Raw genomic sequence first — 19613 nt, 5'->3', positions numbered from 1 at the left:
ATTAGGGTTTTTACATTATTACAATAAAACAGTATGATCCATTATTCCATCCCAGCTCCCCTTCCTCCCTCATGCCCCCTCCCTTTTTGGGGGGGTTTACAACATTTTCATTTCTGCTGCTCACTTGTTTGGCATATTATGCTGCATTCGGGTTCACAAGCTCAGATCAGGGTTAAGATCAATGGGTGGCAGTGTTCTGCTGGGGTCCCAGATTAACATCCATTGAGTTGGAGACATTTCCATCCCTGCAGTGCATTGTGCCTCCTACTGGATGCTATATTTTAATTATGTATGGATTCTATAATTGATTTTATACTTGTAAACATCTTTTTGCCTTTTTGGCACATGTGGATAATAATAATAATAATAATAATAATAATCCAGAAACACAGTACCCGGAATCTGAGCTCACAGTCACTAATGGAAATTAGACGGAAGTCACACGAGTTCACTCAATGGTCCATTGTTGTCTTTTTAAAAAGTCCATTCTTTTGTTTGGGGTTGTGTTGTGTGCACAGAAATTCAAGCAACTGCTGGAGGCAGAGTTTGCCAGAATTAAGGAGGAGAAAACAGCCCTTCTGATGAAGGCCCAGCACTGGGCAGACTGGTGGAAGAAGTCTGTACAGAAGATCAAGCAGCTATATGCATGAGTCCACCACACCTGTCAGTTTCACACGTCTCATTTTCCCCTTTGTAGCAATATATTTATTTTTTCTCCCAGTAAAAAAAAGATATTATTTAGTAACAAAGTTGTTGGTTTTTTTAATGTCTTGGGTTAACTGGTAAGAAATTGCAAATGACACACTGAATCAACCATCAGTCAATCGATGTGAGGACACCTCAGAAGGGCTTCCATAAGGACACAGGCGCTGCCAGATTGCATGTCTGTCTAACCAGGGAGGGGCAATTCTGTCCATTTCAGCTTCTCCTTTCCCCCCCCCCATCTTAAATTCAGCTCTTCTCATTTCAGCAACACTTGGCAATTTTTTTTGTAAAAAAAACAAAGTCATCATGAAAATGAATATGCACATTTTTTGTAAAGCAGTGTTCCCTAATATGATGCATTTTTGTATGTTATTTTCATGGATACATCCATTTATATGCACACTTTATGCTCCAGCAACTAAGACTATACTGCTCCCTATTGCCTGGGAAGAAGGGGATTGCATTCTTCTAGGATTTCTCTGCAGGGACTTCTGCCTGCTTGAAGTTAGCAGAATTCTGTGCTGTCTCTTGGCTTAGGCCTGTCTCGGGAATCGCCAGAACGGCATGGTCCCAGGGGTGATGCCCTACATGACACGGACTTCACAGTTGCCTGTCTCGTGTTGGTAGCTACAACAGAGTGCTGAGCAAACAGGTCCCAGTAGGCTTGAGGCTTGTCTGAAGTAGGCTGTATCATTCAAAATGTCTCTACTGCCAAATGGCACCATTGCAAAAATGGGATGGTGTCAGAAATGTGCTCTTTTGCTGCCAGAACTACCACAGAGTCAGCTCTAAGGTGGAGCGCTCTAGTTTGCAATCCATTGGGCTGGCTCAGGCTTTCCTTCGCTTGCAAGTCTAGTCAACCATCCATTTGTTTGATTGCTCCCAAACTCTTTGGATTACCATGGAGCCAACCCGATTCTTCTCATTGGGATCGGATTCTTAGGAGTGACTGTGTCTACCGCAGCCTGGGCCATCTCCATATTCCTCAGAGCAAAGCAGACCATCTACAGGAACACTAGCAAGGCCAGCTAGAAACTCCTCAAGGGCTCACTTGAATCCACCAGGCTCCATCAGTTTCTGGGGAGTGCTCCATCTTAACCAGCCACCCACCCCTGTGGAGGGTTGGTGTCACCATCAGCCCAAACACCCCAAGGAAAGCAATCTGTCCATGACAGAAAGAGCAGCCACAGCAGCTGTGAAGTCCTGCGCTGCTCCTGATGAAGTGGCCTCAGTGTGGATGTCAAAGACCCGTGGACCTGCAGCTTAATAGTCCTTGACACCGAATGAGCCCTCACCCCTCTTGAGGTTTCCAGCAACTGGTATTTGGAAACATACTACCTTCGCCTATGGAGGCAGAGCATAGCCATTGTGATTAATAGCCATTGATAGCCTTTTCCGCCATGAATTTGTCTAATCCTCTTTTAAATCCCTCCAAGCTGGTGGCCATCACTGCTTCTTGAGAGAGCGACTTCATAGTTTAACTATGTGCTGTGTTCAGAAGGACTTCCTTTTCTCGCCTTGGTTTTAGCAGGAGATTCTGAATCAGGAAGGAGTTTGCATGGAATCCTGCCAAACTGAGCTGATGAGCAGGGGTTAAATCCTGCTGCGCAGCCAACACAGGATTTAACCCCACTTTCCCACCCACAAGTAACATCAGCTGATGGGTGGGCGTGGTTTGGAGGAAATGGCTTCATGATGTAGTTTATATTGTATTTTTATATTTGTGTTTTTTGTAAGCCGCCTTGTGGGCCTTTGGCTGAAAGGCAGAGTATAAATAAATAAATAAAATTGGACCCCCTGGTGAGCCAAGATTGGCCCATGGGCCAGAGGTTCTCCACTCTTGCAGTGCAGTACATGATGACCAATGACCATATTTGAATATTAGGCAGGTGCCATCTCTGCTATCTTTTTGGCACCTTTTGAAGACTTTCCTCTTTCAACAAGCCTTTTAAGTTGGGACCTATCCCAGTCTGTGTCTGTGCTAGAATTGCTTTTAATATATTTTTTTAATAATATGTTTTTAACCCTTTTTTGAAGTTGTTTTTAAAAAATGTTTTTAATGCTGTTTTGTTTTAATGTATTTTAAGATTTGTTTTAATGATGTTTTAAAGTGTTTTAGTGCTTTGCCACCCTGGGCTCCTGCTGGGAGGAAGGGCGGGATACAAATTAAATAAATAAATAATATTCCAATAAAGCTTTCTCTCTCTTGCCCATCTTCTGTTTTTGAAAATATTGGTCAATTGCAATATGTATGTACTGTGCCTTTTTCCATTTAACTGTTTATCTTAGTGACAGAAGTTCTCTCTAGTCACAGCCACTCCATATATTCAAAGCCCTCTTCTACCACTTTAACTGTCAACAGCATCCTCCAGAGAATCCTGGGAACTATAAAGTGTGCTGGGAGTTGTAGCTCCATGAGGGGTTACCTAACAACTCGGCACCTTTAGTACACTCCAGTTCCCAGGATTTCTTAGGGGAGCCACAACCATTAAAGTGGTATAGGAGTGTTCTAAATATATTTATTTATTATTTGATTTATATCCCGCCCTTCTTCCTAGCAGGAGACCAGGGCGGCAAACAGAAGCGCTAAAAACATAATAAAAACAGACCTTAAAATACATTAAAACAAAACGTTAACATTTTTTTAAAAAAGCTTTAAAAACATCTTTTTTAAAAGAGTTAAAAACAATATTAAAAAAAACATTAATGAGCAATTCTAACACAGACGCATACTGCTATAGGTCTCAACTGAAAAGGTTTGTTGAAAGAGGAAATATATGAAGTGGACATGACCACTGCTCTGTTCCCACTTTTGGCTAACTGTTACTCTGGTTGCCAAAAGTAAATAAGTATATCCCTATCTTCAGTGTTTAGTTAATTTTTTTTTTCATGTTACCAAACAAGATTCCTGTTGGGTCCTGTCTTAAATTATAACCTGCCATTCCCAATATTCTCCAGCACTAGCTCCCACAATTTCATAAGGGTCCATTCCCAGTAAATGTGGATCTCAAGTGTTTTATCATGTGCTCTGGGATGTGTAGGACTCAGTGGTTTTGGAGTCATCATTGGCGATCACTCGTGGCCGAGTAAGATTGTCTTCCAAGATAAGGTCTTTAACGGTGGGTCCGTAAGTGACTGTGGAGGCCAATTCTGGATCCACACAGCCTCCCACAGTGAGGACATAGGTTTCCAGATGGAAGATGGTCACGATGAGGATTTGCTTGACGTGCCTTCTGCTTAGCTTGTTTCTCCTTTTTGTCCTGTACTCGTGCTTCTCCAAAGTCCATAGCACCTTTGATAACAGCCAACCTCCAATTGGGATGCTCGTGGGCCAAAGAGTCCCAGGTCTCAATGCTCATGTTACATTTTTGTAGATTAGTTTTAAGAACATCTTTAAAACTCTTTTGCTGTCCACCGATATTCCGTTTTCCATCGTTAAGTTGGGAGTAAACTAGCTGCTTTGGAAGACGGTGATCAGGCATTCGAACAACATGGCCGGTCCAGCGAAGTTGATGTTGGAGGATCATTGTTTCAACACTGGTGGTCTTTGCTTCTTCCAATACGCTAACAGTAAGATGTCATGAAAAGCAGGAATAGGAAACCCTTTTTTCAGCCCAAGGGCAGCATTCCTTTGTGGGCAATCCTTCCAGGAGCTACGTGCCGGTAGTGGGCAGGGCCAGAGGCAAAAGTGGGCGGAGCAATGCATGTCAATTTTCCCTTTGTACAGTTGCCTAGTTTCTATACTATACATATATATGACTTTCCTTGAGATTAAGGCACATTAATTCCTGCTGAAACCGCAGTCCAAACCCTGCTTCTTGGTTTTCACAAGTTTTTTTCCCAAGTCCTTATTCCCCTCTCCCTTGATAAGGATGTCTCTGCAAAGTTGGACCCATCAGCAGCCTATAAATTGCCTCCAGTAAACCTTTCCTTTCACCATGACCAATTAACGACTTGGGGGCTAATTACACTCTCCTCCTCTCCCCCCACCCCTTGGGATTATGTTTTTGAATTGTACAGCAGCCTGAGCCTTTGGAGGTGGGATCAAAAGAAATAATAAATGCAATAAATGAGACATTTTAACACAAAAGGAAAAAGCCAGGCAAATGCCACAGTCCAAAGGAGGTGGCTCTTTTTTGCAGGACTCCTGCTATTGTGCATCTCAAAAGGCATGCTCCTGGAGGATGCTACCATCCTCCTTGATCCCGTTCGTCAGGAAGCATCCGAAATTCCTGACTCAGCCATCGGATTAATGCAATGCCAGGATAGCTAAATCAGGCAATGCTGGGGAAGGGGAGGAGGGGGGAATGACATGAGCAGGGAGTGGTTAAGAAAAGGGGAAGAGGAAAACCTTGTGACGTTTTGAAAATAGAATTTTACAGCTGGCTCCAGGCAGAGCACAAATGTTTGGTCTCACTGCCGGAAAAAAAGAATCACGTTAATTAGAAAGAACAGGAATGCTCCCCTCCAGGGGCAAAGAAAAGAGATATTTCCTTCTTCGGCTGTCACCGCACACTTCCCTCCAAAGTAGGGTTGCCAGGTCTCAGGTTTTCTGCCGGAGTCTCCGGCAAAAGTGGGCTGCCTCTGGCCATATTTGGTATGAAGAGACTGATCTCCGGCTTTTGGACCTCCCCCTCAGGCACGCATGCGTGATTGACACACATGGCTGCTGGGTGGGAGGAGCAGCCGCTATGGGCGTTTCTGGCTGCAGTTTGCATCGCGGCCGATAGAGCAGTTTGGAATCTCGTTTGGAAGCAGAAGGCTGCTGGGTGGCAGGAGCAGGTTGGACTGCGGCTGATTGCAGAGAGAGGCCTGAGAGAGAGAGAGAGAGGACAGAGAGAGAGAGAGAGAGGACAGAGTGAGAGAGAGAGAGAGAGAGGCCTGAGAGAGAGAGAGAGAGAGAGAGGCCTGAGAGAGAGGCCAGAGAGAGAGAGAGGACTGAGAGGCCAGAGAGAGAGAGAGAGAGAGAAGCCTGAGAGAGAGAGAGGCCTGAGAGATGGGGCTCAGCGGTCTGGCCATCACCACACCTTGGGGGAGGAAATTCCATCACACACACACACACTCTCACACCCTGGGCCCCCCCTCTTCCTTTTCTGATTGTGGAAAGCTGGTGGTTCCATGTCTGCCACTGCTCCTTGGATTGTTGAAAACCAAATGTTTAAATAAGCAAAATGTATAGCAGGATGAGGTTGCCATGTGATTTTTCCAGCTGGGTTTGTGTGTGTATGGAACTTCAGCAGGTGAACAGGCCCGTCCCCTCATCTCTGTGACAATGAAAGTTCTACGTCTTGAATTTCTGACTGCCACCCAAAGAAAACTGGCAGCCCAGGGAACAGGTGGGTGCAGAGTGGGTCTTAAAATAAAGAAAGAATCTTGCAGACGGAAGGCAGGGGAGGAAACCAGGCCAGGTTCCCCAGGATCAATGTCTGTTTCCTAATCCCTGTCCCTGAGAAATCAAATTTCCATTTTAAGCATCACTTGTGTTGGAATTGTGGAAATGCAACTCGATTTGGGTGTTTCCACGTCTGGAGGGAGACAGAGAGGAGACCTCCAGGTTGCTAGGCTGTCCCTTTCCTTTGGTCATATGCTCATCTTCCTTCCTGAAAACTGATACCTCTTAGGAATGCCGACCACACCTTCCAACTCTCTCCTTCCTGCTTCTTCTCTGTCTCTTGAAGAGAAGAGATGTCTTTGCTTTGTCTCTCTCACCTGCAGCATGAGGGCAAAGGCCTTGTCAGGTCCATGAACCTCCCATGCAGGTAGTTTACTAGAACTAGAATCCCTTTCCTATCTATTGTGTATTTCCTTCAATGAAGCAAGCTGTTCCTTATTTTACTAAGTCTGAATCCTCAGTTATTGCTGCAGCGTAAAAGTCTGCTACTTCACAGGGAAAGTCTCTCTCTCTCTCTCTCTCTCTCTCACACACACACACACACACACACACACATCAGCGCTGGGTCTGCTCTTGATCCCAAACCTAACTCTGCTAACAAGTTTCTAGTCTTTTTTCAGCATTGAGTTGCCTCCACTCAAGACTCTGGAAGTTAAACCTCTCAGTGTGTGTGCAAAGCCCCCCGCAGCAGAGTAGGAAGCCTCTTTTTGTCTGTCAAGAGCCATTGACCACCAGCAGCCAAATCAACCTGAGGCCCCAGCTGGCTTTGTCTGTGGGTCAGTGGCCTGAGGAGAAGATGCCTTGGGTCAGCTGCCAGCCTGCCCAATGTGCACTTTCAAAAGTCTCCTCAAGCAGAGACTGCCCAGTGCTGAACACCCTCCCGCCTGAGAAGAGCCTGTGGAGCAGGTGATATTGGGGGACCTGCAGGCAGAGCCCGTCCCCCCCTTTTAAATCAAGGGAAGATGGCCGTAACTCAGTGGTAGAGAACATGGACAGTCGCTGCCAGTCGCTGTAGACAGTGCTGATGCTGAACCAGATGGACCAATGGCCTAACTCAGTATAAAGCAGCTCCCTGTTTAAATCACCCTTCATTCAGAACCATAAGGACTAGAATCTTACTTTATTTTTAGGAAAACTGTTGCGCATGCAGAAGGGCCCAGGTTCTGTCCTCAGCGGCATCTCCAGGTAGGGCTGAGAGACACCCCTGCCTGAAGCCCTGAGAGCCGCTGCCAGTGCAGACAGCACTGGGCTAGAGAGCACCCATGGGTCTGCATCCAACATTCCTGGGTAAATGAAGCGGATCCTCGCATCTGGTCCAATCCTGCCTCAGGCCAGGGCTCGGAGTCTTAGTTTGCCTTGGCCACCCTGCTTCATCTGCCTGTGCTGGGAGCTGCACAGCAGGAGTTGGGCCCATCTGTTCTCCTGGTACCTTTCAGTAGTTTTCAGGTTCCCTTAAGGACATAAGAACATCTAGTTCCTCACCCCAACCGTAATAGGAAGCCTGCAAGCAGGACCCTTTTGGGAGGAAGGGCAGGATATCAGTTTAATAGATAAATAAAATAAATAAGCGCAACTGGCCTTCAGAGGCATATTGCCTCCAAATGTTAATGCAGCTTCAAATAGCATTTGCCTTTTTTGCAGCCACATCACACTGTTGGCTCATACTCAGTTTGTGATCAACAACAATCCCAAGATCCTTCTTGCATGTAGTTTTGCTGAGCCAAGTATCCCCCATCTTAATAACTGCATTTGGTTTCTTTTTCCTAGGTGTAAAACTTTACAATTATCCCTGTTAAATTTCATTCTGCAGTTTTTAGCCCAATGCTCCAGCCTATTAAGATCCCTTTGAATTTTGTTTCTGTCTTCCAGGGAATTAGGTATTCCTCCCAATTTTGCATCATCTACAAGTTTGATAAGCATTCCCTGCCCCTCCTCATCCAAGTCATTAATAAAAATGTTGAAGAGCACTGGGTCCAAGACCAAGCCCTATAGTAGCCCGCTAGTTACCACCCCACACGTTGAGAAGAAACCATTGATTAGCACTCTGAATATGATTGTGTAGCCAACTGTGGATCCACCCAATAGCTGTTCCATCCAGTCCACATTCAGCTAGCTTGCTAATCAGAATATCATGTGGCATTTTGTCAAAAGCTTTGCTAAAGTTGAAATATATTGTGTCCACAGCATTCCCACAGTCTATCAGGGAGGTTTGTTGTTGTTGTTATGTGCCTTCAAGTCGATTATAACTTATAGCGACCCTATGAATCAGTGACCTCCAAGAGCATCTGTCATGAACCACCCTGTTCACATCTTGTAAGTTCAGGTCTGTGGCTTCCTTTATGGAATCAATCCATCTTTTTTTTTCAATTAATTTTTATTCAAATTTTCAAAACCAAAACAATACAAAAAGAAAAAACACAAATCCATAATTAATACAATAAAAAGAAAAAAATATATAAAAAAATTGACTTCCGATTTGTCGTAGTTCAGCTATAAGTCTATAATATATAACAAGCCTGTAACTTATAGATTATAAAATCACCTTCCTCCAGCGGTTATCTTAATTGGTTACAAATCTCATTAACATCATATCATTTTATTCTTCCACAAAAAGTCAAAGAGAAGTTTCCAATCCTTAAGATATATGTCCATCAATTTTTTTAGATAAACATGTCAATTAATCCAACTCATCAAGTCTACTAAGTCCAGTAATTTCAAATCGCTCCTTCCATTATCCGTATTGGTTCCATCTTCCATCTTTCATCTTTACGCGCCCAATAATCTTGCTGTCATAGTCATATAATAAGAGTCTGATAGGAATTTCCTTTTTCACATATATTTTCTTGCCATCAGTTCCGAACATATCACTGAAGTATTGTTGCAAAGCCGCATCTCTGTTCCTCTTTTTTATATGATACACTAGCACATCTCTTGAAGATTTTTCCATTGACACAAAACAGGGATTAATTCTGTTAGCTTTCTCCATTTCAAGTTCCATCAAATCCTTCCAGTCCAGGAATTTTTTTGAACCGATAATATCTTTATCTCCAATCTCTTCAATTCCTTCAATGACAGCGCTGAGTTCCAAACCGTAATATTTGTCTCCAGAATCCATCACAGCCAGGAAATCCAAATCTTTTTCCATATCCATATTTAATCCAATCTCCATAGTTTGAACCTTGCCTTTAATTTCTCTTTCATCCTTTTTTGGTTTTCCAGATCCATCTTTATTCTCCTTTCTCATAGAATCCTGAATTTCTTTCAGCTCCTGTCTCATGTCGTCAAATTCAATTCTCCACGCTTGACTATTATTTCTCAGTTCTTGTTTTATTGAGTTAATCCCATTCATTATTTTCTGAAACATGTCTAAAGATAAAGTCCCTTCTTGTACATCCATGATCTTCTTAATTGTCATTCTTAAAGCCAAAGGAACAAAACTCCTTCCATTTTCAATGTCCCAAGCAAAGAGCAGTTTATTTCTTTATCCAGTTACAAAGGAGTTAATCTTTCAAACCAACTGGCGTCACACTCTAGACAGCCCTTATCTCTTATATGCCCAGAAGTGCAAAAACAGCTTTAGTTCACAGCGTCCAAAAAAACTAGTAGCAGAAAAAATGAGCAGATTCGTCAAAAAAAAAAAAGTAGATCAAAGAAAATAGTCCCAGACATATATTACACCAAAGTCTTACAAGTCAAAAAGAAAACCCTCATCCATTGTAATCTTTATAATGCTATTTTCCATGTCAGCTTTTTGCGATAAAAAAAAGATAGGCTATTTTTATTTTCTTCCCCCTTAGTTCCGTGAGTAAAAGAGAAGGAAAGTTTTGGCTCACCCAGGTTTTCTTAATTGCTGATTCTTTGACAAATCCCTTTAGCTGTGTAGATAAGAAAGTAATAAGCGTAGACAGGAGGATACTTGCCTGTTAAACCGTTTTCTTTTTTTTAAAAAAAGGTCACTTTTTCAGCTGAGCTAGCTATAAATCCTCGCTCCGTCCGAGCTGCTGGAAGACCTTCTTTCACAGACAATTCTGACGAATTCCAGTCTCCAACAATCACAACAAAGCTGTGTGGAAAATCTCACGTTTCTTCCTTATCCGGAAGAAATTATCCCCAGTCAAAAAAGACCCTTCTGACTGGATTTAAAACTGAAAAAGTTTCATCCAAGACGGGAGCCGTCTCAGAGGCTGCACAGGCGTAGGGATCCTCCTGGGAAGTCCGGAATCAATCCATCTCTTGTTTGGCCTTCCTCTTTTTCTACTCCCTTCTGTTTTTCGCAGCATTATTGTCTTTTCTAGTGAAATGTCTTCTCATGATGTGTCCAAAGTATGATAACCTCAGTTTCATCATTTTAGCTTCTAGTGATAGTTCTGGTTTAATTTGTTCTGACACCCAATTATTTGTCTGTTTTGCCTAGAATGCCCTCCCTTGTCCTTAACATGGCTGCAACCATATCTACTCAGAAGTAAGTCCTATTGAGTTCTATGGGGCTTAGTTCCTTAATAAGCATGTTTACAGTTGCTGCCTTCAGGGGCATCTATCTGTGCTCCCATCTAACGTCTCTGCAACACTAAGCTCCTTTCTTCCAATAATGGCCTGGCCTGAGGGCACGTAAACCCTTCTTGCCAGAAGCAAGTAAGCTAGATTAAATGTTCCCTAAAGGCATTGAACTGTGACCTGGCAGACCAGGGTTCAAATCCCCACACAGCCATGAAGCTCCCTGGGTGACCTTGGGCCAGTCACTGCCTCTCAGACTCAGACGAAGGCAATAGTAAACCACCTCTGTCTGAGTACTGCTTACCATGAAGACCCTATCTGGGATCAACTTGAAGGCAGTCCATTTCCATTTTGCATCACCCTAAGCTTGTGAGAAAGAATGACCTTGTCACTTCAGATGGACCTAGGAACACCCTATTTTAGGTAAGATTTCTATTTTAATCTCCAGAGAATTTTTTTTGAATGGTATGCTCCAAGCAACTGTGGTTGATACAATGTATCATGTTTAATGATATCACTAGGGCCCGCCCCCTGATGTCACTAGGGCCCGCTCCCATTTTCTCAGGTTTTTGGATGGTTCCGACCTGGCAACCCTACTCCAAAGTTGCAATCCTCTTGACTCTTTGCTCCGAAGACCTGCCTGCAAAGTCCCAGGTTGCCTCGTTGGCTTCTGTGCTTCTGGTAAGTGAATGCTGGAGCCTGGCACTCCTTCGCTCCATTGCGTTGTCAGGTTCTTTCATCTGTGGCCAAGTGAGACTTGGCTTGAGGTGCTTCAGGGCCTGAGACAGAAAACATAACATGGATGAAACGCCCTTCATCCGTTCAGTGGGAGGAAGGGCCTACCAAGATGCTTTCCATATCCCTGGCTCACGGAAACTGAGCCCCAGGTGGGCCACAGCTGGATTGCTTCGGATAAAGAAACGTGGAAAGGCTCAAGAAAGTGGGCGTCCTGTTCTGTTGCTGTTTTCCTCTGGTATATTTTTAATTAAGAAATCCAGCAGAAATCAGATTGGTGGTTTACACCCTGCTGCTTAAACAGCAAAACACTCCTCCTCCTCACCCTTTCTCAAGTATCCCTAAGTATCACTTCCTCATTCTGTGGGGAAAGCATCATGTGTTTGTGTGTGTGTGTCAACTGTGTCATATAATGCATTTTTGAATGTTATTTTCACTCATATATCCATGTTTATGCATACCTTCCCCTAACGTCTGCATTTTTGTAATCATTGTTTGGTCGGCAAACTGCACTGCAAAAATTCAAAGAAGGGCGAATTTCGAAAGATGGCTGTGTTTCGTTTCTCATATTGTTTCAGAAAGGGCAAATTTGACAGATTTGGCTTCAAATGCGAACTGAACTGAATTTCTCACCCATACCTAAACCGCACGTTTTGCCATTAAGGGACGAGATGGGGGAGGAATTTGGTTCAGTTTGCATTATAGGCAAACCTACCACATTTGCGCTTTCCAGAACAATACACAAATATCTCCTATAAGCCCAGCCACCTTTTGAAATCTGCCCTTCTCTGAATTTTGCAATGCAGATTCCTCCAGCCAAGTAACAAGTAATAGAATAAAGTGTGAAAAATGTATTCATGAAAACCGACAACAAAAAGGCGCTATATTAGGGAGAATTATTTTGCAAAAATGGGTGCAGTAGGCACGTACAAAGATGTGCACATTAGGAGAAATTCAGACAAAAATGCTACTGAATTATCCTGAGGACTTGTTTTTTTTAAAAAAAAAAGTTTTGCAAATTAATGTGGACATGTGGAGGACTGAACTTAAAAGTGGGGAAATGAGAAATCAGTAGAAATCAGAACTGACAGATTTGCCCATCCCTTATCAAGGGTGCTTATTTCAAACGATCCTGCATTTGAAGTAATATTTGCATTAGTCTGCCCAGGGTGTCCTCTTTCATGGTGGCTGAACATAATAAGGACAAAACAATAAAAATATTTTTAAAATATTTTTTAAAATAAAATAACATCTTTAAAAGCAATTCCAACACAGATGCAGACTGGGATAAGGTCTCTGCTTAAAAGGTTTGTTGAAAGCGGAAGGCCTTCCATAGGCACCAGAAAGATAACAGAGATGGCACCTGTCTAATACATAAAGGGAGGGAATCCCAAAGGGTGGTGCCACAACACTAAAGGTCTGCTTCCTATGTTGTGTGGAATGGACTACCTGGTAAGATGGTATGTGCAGGAGGCCCTCACCTGCAGAGTGCAGTGTTCGGCTAGACATATAAGGGGTACAACGATCTTTCCAGTGTTAAACAGGATGCATGCTTTTGCTCTTAATAACAGCAAGTTGCAACGAAGGGGAGGGAAATACAAAACTTTTGATGTGGTGCTTGCCTAAAAACAGTGTGACATACTTCAAAGTTCTCAAGCTGAACACCCCAGGCTGCGTTAAGTGAAAAAAAGACATTTTTGGAAGATGGAAATGAACTGTTTTTCTTACAGTAATTATATCACAATTATATTGTGACTTGGTAATCACAAGACACTCACCAGGTTGGTTGCTGAACGGATATCTTCAACGCTGAAGTCTTTCCAAAACTCTGAGAAGCAGGTTGAATCCCACCAGTGAGATGGGAGGAATTCATATCTATTACATCTAATCCCACCTGTCCTCCAAGGGGCTCAGAACAGCACCAGATGAGGGGCCCATTGTATCCTCACAACAATCCTGTGAGGTAGGTTTAGGAGGCAGGCAGGCAGGCAGACAGACCCAGTGAGTTTCATGGCTGAGCAGGGACTTGACTCTAGGCCTTCTTAGTCCTAGTTCAGTAATTTAACCATGGTACACAAAGACTATAGAGTGCACTTTTGACATGTTTTCTGCACCTGGAGCTACATAAATTTCCAGCCCGAACGCAGAATGATTTAATTTTTTTTTTCTTTGTGATTTGCTGTTAGCAGGACTCGACAGCAGTTGCAAAAAAAAATACATATTTTTTTGCACTGATCATATCCAGCAGCTCAGGATGGATAAATTTATCAGGTTATCTGTTTCTCTTTTTACACATTAACAACCCAGTGGGACAGGAAGTAAAGCATAACCATAGATAAAACTCCATGATTGATTGGTTTATTGAGGGCTTTTTCAGTTGTGGCCCTCACCCTGTGGAACTCCCTCCCAAATGATATCCGCCATGCCCCTTCCATGATGAGTTTCCGCCAGGCTGTCAGCTCTTCACTGAGACAGCAGTGTCGGTGGGGGTGCAGGCAGGGCTGGAGATTCCTTGGTAATTGCCAGGCCGTAAGTCCTCAGCCGGCAGCTTGGCTATAAATCTGCCAGGCTAGCAAGGAGGAAGCAAGATAAGGGCAGAGGCCGTTCGAAGCTTACGTGCCAAGCCAAAAATCCAGAAGAGATGTCAATGAAGGTCCGGGTCTAGTTTGCCGAGAGATCAGTCCAAGTCAAGGTTCAGGAGATAAGAAGACACACAGTGGCCACACCTGACATTGTAGTCAGCAACAAGCTGAACCCAAGGTTTGACTTTTAAGGAGCAGGTTTGTCAGGAGGTGTGAGCCATCAGCATTTTGGCCTTAAGTGGACAGGCCTGCCCCTCTTCTGCCTGACCTTCTGTTGTCTACGTTCTGCGGGTGAGGGGGGAGTATCCTGTTCACTGTGTGTCTGGCTGAAGGGTTTCAGCTGTGTCTGGGGTGCTCTGCAGCTGAGGGGGAGAAGGAGCTGGGTTCTCAGGAGTTTCCTCCATTTCTCCTTCTGGGTCTGCTGCTTCTGGGTCTGCTGCTGTTACTCCGGAGTCATCCTCATCTGATGAGTCCTCTGACGGGGCCATGACACAGGCCTTGAAGACCTGGCTCTTCAGGCAGGCTTTTGGGGTTGGCTAGATTTTATCTTCATTGTTTTTAGATTTTTAATGTCTAGGTATTGTATGCCTATTTTGTACGTTGCCCAGAGTGGCTGGACAGCCAGCCAGATGGGCGACTAATAAATTCAATAAATAAATAATTAAAATAAATGGTCAGGAAAGATGGGAGTTGTGGTCCAACAACATCTGGAGGCACACTGGTTGGGAAAGGCTGCTCTAAACACTGACTCTCTTAGAGAAATTAAGTCTCTGGATATCCGTAATTCTTCTATTGTCCCTCCCAGGAAACATGAAAGGTCAGAAAGTTGTGACATCCATCCTTCTTGGAATCATCTTCATCATTGTTCCCTTATATATCGGGTGAGTCTCTTGTTTCCTAGAATAACTTACCAAGACTCTGATGCAACGCTAGAGTCACGAGAGATAGCACATCCCATCTACAATGACAATCCAAGGATCCTCACTTAAATTCCCCCCCTCCTTCTGTTGTGGGGTTTCTTCAGCACCAAGGCTGAAGTTCAGTGGTAAAGCACCTGCCTTGCATGCAGAAGGTCCCTGATTTAAATCCTTGGCATGTCTAGAAGAGCCTGCCTGCCTCCTGTTTTCACAGTGGCCAGCCAGATGCCCCAGTGGGAAGAAGCCTACAAGCAGGACCTGAGCGCAAGAGCCCTCTCCTCTCCCTGCTGTTTCCAGCAACTGGTGTTCAGAAACACACCACCTCTGAGAGGGGAAGTGGAACATAAGAAGGGTTCTGCTGGATCAGGCCAGTGGCCCTTCTAGTCCAGCCTCCTGGTCTCACAGTGGCCAACCAGATGCCCTAATGGGAAGCCCGCAAGCGCAAGAAAACTCTCTGTTGGTGCCCAACAACATATGAAGGGCCACACTTTCCCCTTTCCTGATTTGAACCCTGATCTGTCAACTAATCCACACTGGCCCTCTAAATAAAGAATTCCCAAGAGACCCAAAGAGATAGAAGATCACATAAAGTTTGCGAGTTGGAAATGCAGTCCATGTTTGCATCACATTTCCTTTTGATCCAGAAAAGTTTGCTGGATCAGGCCAGTGGCCCATCTAATCCAGCATCCTGGTCTCACAGTGGCCAACCATAAGGGAAGCCTGACATCAGGGCCTGAGTGCAACAGCACTGTCCCCTCCTGTGGTTTCCACCAGCTGATGTTCAGAGGGATTCTGCCTCTAACAGTGGTGGAAGAACCCAGCCATCAGGGGTCGTAGCTGTATGGTGTTGCTCCATCTCAAGGTAGACACCCCAGGCTATACAGACCAGTGGTCTGACTATGGTCGGGCTTGCTCACGACTTTAAGCAAGCGATGAGGAACCTGAGGCCTGTGAGCCTCCTTAGAGGGCCTTAGGAACAGGGAAAGCTACCTTATACCGAGTCAGACCATTGGTCCATGTAGCTCAGCATCGCCTATAGCAGGTGTGGGGGGCCTTTAACCCCCCAGATGTTGCTGAACCTGCAACTCTCGTCTTCTCTGGTCATTGGCCATGCTTGCTGGGGCTGATGGGAGCTGCAGTTCAGCACCACCTGCAATGTATTAGGGCAAATGCCGCTTATTAAGGAAAAATAGAAGCATTAGGGAAAATATAATTTGCAAAAATGGGCAATATTCCCCCTCTTAGGATCAACTCATTTGAAATGTGGTGTTGGAGGAGAGCTTTGCACATACCACAGACTGCGAAAAGAACAAATTAGACCAGAACTCTCACTAGAAGCGAAAATGATGAAACTGAGGTTACAATACTTTGAATACGTAATGAGAAGACATGATTCACTAGAAAAGACAATAATGCTGGGGAAAACAGAAGGGAGTAGAAAAAGAGGAAGGCCACACAAGAGATGGATTGATTCCATCAAGGAAGCTACAGACCTGAACTTACAAGATCTGAACAGGGTGGTTCACGACAGATGCTATTGGAGGTTGCTGATTCACAGGGTTGCCATAAGTCGTAATCGACTTGAAGGCACATAACAACAATGTGTAATATTAGGAAAAATTGCATAGAAAAATGTGTTTATTGTGAGAAATATGTATTAGAATGTTGATGAATTCCATGATAATTTTTTCCCAAAAAACAACAACAACCACAAGCTGATGTGCAAATGCAGAGGAGCTGAATTTAAGATTGGTAAAATGAGAAACTAACAGAAACTGAAATGGTCAGGTTCGGCCCTCCCTAGTTGCCAGCGCTGAATTAAGATTCAACTTCCAGTCTAATCAGTCTCTGGGGTGGGGTGGGGGCCGAGAGGGCATCAAACTATCTTCTCCCACGGTCTGATTATTTTTAACTTTCTCCAGATACACACGATTTGTGAGCCATTTCCTGGAGTCGGCAGAGCAGTACTTCATGACAGACTACGATGTAAACTATTATATCTTCACGGATGCTCCTCAAGAAATCCCTGTTGTTCGTCTGCGGCCTGGGCGAACTCTCCGCCTCATCCCCATCAAAAAGCACCCCCACTGGCAAGAGATCTCCATGCGTCGGATGGAGGTGATAAACAGGCACATCTCAGAAATGGCTCACCGAGAAGTGGATTACCTTTATTGCTTGGACGTGGACATGGTGTTCCACAGCCCATGGGGCGCAGAAGCCTTGGGGGAGCTGGTCGCAGCCATACACCCAGGTTACTATAAGGTCCCTCGAGCGACGTTTCCTTACGAGAGGAGAGATGTTTCCGCGGCCTATATCTCTAGCGAAGAGGGGGATTTCTACTATGGAGGAGCTGTCTTTGGAGGCCTGGTCAAGAATGTGTATGAGTTCACCAGAGCCTGCCACATGACCATATTGGCTGACAAAGCCAACGGTATTATGGCAGCTTGGCAGGAGGAAAGTCATCTGAACAGGCACTTCCTTTCCCATAAGCCTTCAAGACTCCTCTCTCCGGAGTACATCTGGGATGACACAAAATCGAAACCTGCCAAGCTGAGACTTATACGGTTCTCGACGGTGTATAAGAACTACAAGTTGCTAAGAGACTAACCCTGGTTGAGTCCGTCTCAGCTTCTCTGTGTCTTGCCTGGGAGAGGAAGCCCAGCATCAGGTCCTGAAGACCACCTCTCCACTGATCCATTGCACAGTTAGCAACGTCAGGAGGAGAGAGTGCAGGCCGCAGGTTCAAATCCCACCCACCTCAAACAATTTCATAGAATCATAGAATAGTAGAGTTGGAAGGGGCCTATAAGGCCATCAAGTCTAACCCCCTGCTCAATGCAGGAATCCAAATCAAAGCATTCCCAACAGATGGCTGTCCAGCTGCCTCTTGAATGCCTCCAGTGTCGGAAAGCCCACTATTGTCGTATGGCTCTAACAGTTAGGAAGCTTTTCCTTTTTTTTTTTTTTACAATAATTTTTATTCAATTTTTCATAAAACAAACAAAACAAAATCAAAAAACATAACACAATAAAAATAAAAATAAAAAATTGACTTCCGATTTGTCACAGATCAGCTATAAATATATAATATATATCAAACCTGTCCCTTAATACATACAAAATCACTTTTCTCCATAGTCTATCTTAATTAATCGTCAAATCCCATTATCATCATTTCATTTTTATCTTTCAACAAAAAGTCTAAGAGAGGCTTCCATTCCTTAAGAAATGTATCTGTCGATTTTTCTCTAAGTAAACATGTCAATTTATCCATCTCTACATTAATTTCAATAGCCATTCTTCCGTTGTTGGTGTTGATTCCATTTTCCACTTTTGTGCATATAATAATTTTGCTGCTGTAATCATATATAATATTATTCTTCCATATTTCTTTTCTATTTGCTTATCCATAAAACCCAATAAAAAAAATTCTGGTTTTGACTGAATATTTATCTTTAGAATTTTTTGCATCATCCTACCTATCTGTGCCCAAAATGATTTTGCCTGTTTACACAACCACCACATATGATAAAATGATCCTTCTTCTTGTTTACATTTCCAACAAACATTAGAAACATTACTATACATTTTTAACAACTTTTCTGGAGTCATGTACCAACGATACATCATTTTATAGAAATTTTCTTTAAGATTATAGCATAATGTAAATCTCAAGCCTTTTTTCCACATATTTTCCCATTGATCCATTTGTATATTATAACCAAAAATTTTTGCCCACTTTACCATACACTCTTTTACTTGTTCTTCTTCCATATCCATTTTCAGCAAGAGTTTATACATTTTCGCAATTATATTTTCATCATTTGTACACAAACCTATTTCAAAATCAGATTTACTTATTTCAAACCCATACATTTTCTTATCCATTTTATATCTCTCTAACAATTGTAAATAGGCAAACCATTGAGAATTATATCCTTCCTTTATCAGTTCTTCTCTCTCTTTCATTATATATTCTCCATATACATTTTCTAAAAGTTCTTGATAAGTTAAGAGTTATAAGTTGGGACTTCCCGGAAGGAGTGCTCTGCTGGTGGTTCCCTCTGAGTGAGCTCTGTCTCAGAGGAAGCTTTTTTCAGTTAAAAACCAGTCAAGAGGAATTTTTGACTGGCGTAAATGTTCTCCAAGACAAAGGTGAACCGAAGAGATTATCCACGGAACTTCGTTGAGCTGTAGATAGCTGGAATTGATCAGGAATCTCCTGAGATAAGAAGGCTTATCTAGCAGCGGAAGACAAAGTCAGGACTTCCAGCAAGCTGTGCTGAAAAAAAGCGATATGGGAGCACAATTCACCCACCCTAGGGAGGAGCCCTTCAGAGCCCCCTCTGGGACCCTTGGCCAGGGCCCCACCTGGCTGCCCTATGGCGCCATCCTGTTGATCTCCACTGTAGGGATGCTTACTGAGGTCTGTACTGGAGGTTTTTCATATCTTCACCTGGCTTCCTGAGAGGATGAGGCTATTAATAGCTACTTGCCACAGTGTCGAGGGGGTATGCCTTTGAATACCAGTTGCTGGAAATCAGAGAAGGGGGGATTGTTCCCATAACAGTCCCATAATGGCGTCATCTCTGTTATCTTTCTGAGCCTGCCGAAGACCTTCCTCTTTCAACAAGCCTTTTAAATAGAGACCTTATCCCAGTCTGTGTCTGTGCTGGAATTGCTTTGCAAGTTGAGATTAAATCCTGACAAAACAGAGGTACTCCTGGTCAGTCGGAGGGCAGATCAGGGAATAGGGATTCAACCGGTGCTGGATGGGGTCGCACTCCC

The 19613-nt window shown here is 43.6% G+C and overlaps 2 protein-coding genes across 4 annotated transcripts in view; both read left to right on the top strand.

Annotated features, from left to right (window-relative positions):
- Positions 1-734, top strand: part of CCDC180 (coiled-coil domain containing 180) — a 48103-nt gene extending 47369 nt beyond the window's left edge. For all 3 annotated transcript variants that reach the window (XM_061604285.1, XM_061604283.1, XM_061604284.1), the window contains one exon: positions 519-734. In XM_061604285.1, coding sequence (XP_061460269.1) covers positions 519-650 — 132 coding nt within the window. In that variant the 3' untranslated portion in view covers positions 651-734. The remainder of the gene's footprint in view (positions 1-518) is intronic.
- A 10403-nt stretch (positions 735-11137) lies between these two features.
- GBGT1 (globoside alpha-1,3-N-acetylgalactosaminyltransferase 1 (FORS blood group)) lies at positions 11138-18156 on the top strand. Its single transcript, XM_061603956.1, has 3 exons — positions 11138-11272; positions 14714-14789; positions 16748-18156. The coding sequence occupies exons 2-3, from the start codon at positions 14719-14721 to the stop codon at positions 17430-17432; spliced, it is 756 nt and encodes a 251-aa protein (XP_061459940.1). The 5' UTR covers positions 11138-11272; positions 14714-14718; the 3' UTR covers positions 17433-18156.
- The last annotated feature ends 1457 nt before the right edge of the window (positions 18157-19613 follow it).

Source organism: Rhineura floridana, chromosome 20 (assembly GCF_030035675.1).
Source record: "Rhineura floridana isolate rRhiFlo1 chromosome 20, rRhiFlo1.hap2, whole genome shotgun sequence".
NCBI lineage: Eukaryota > Metazoa > Chordata > Lepidosauria > Squamata > Rhineuridae > Rhineura > Rhineura floridana.
This window is presented reverse-complemented; position numbering and strand designations above follow the sequence as displayed.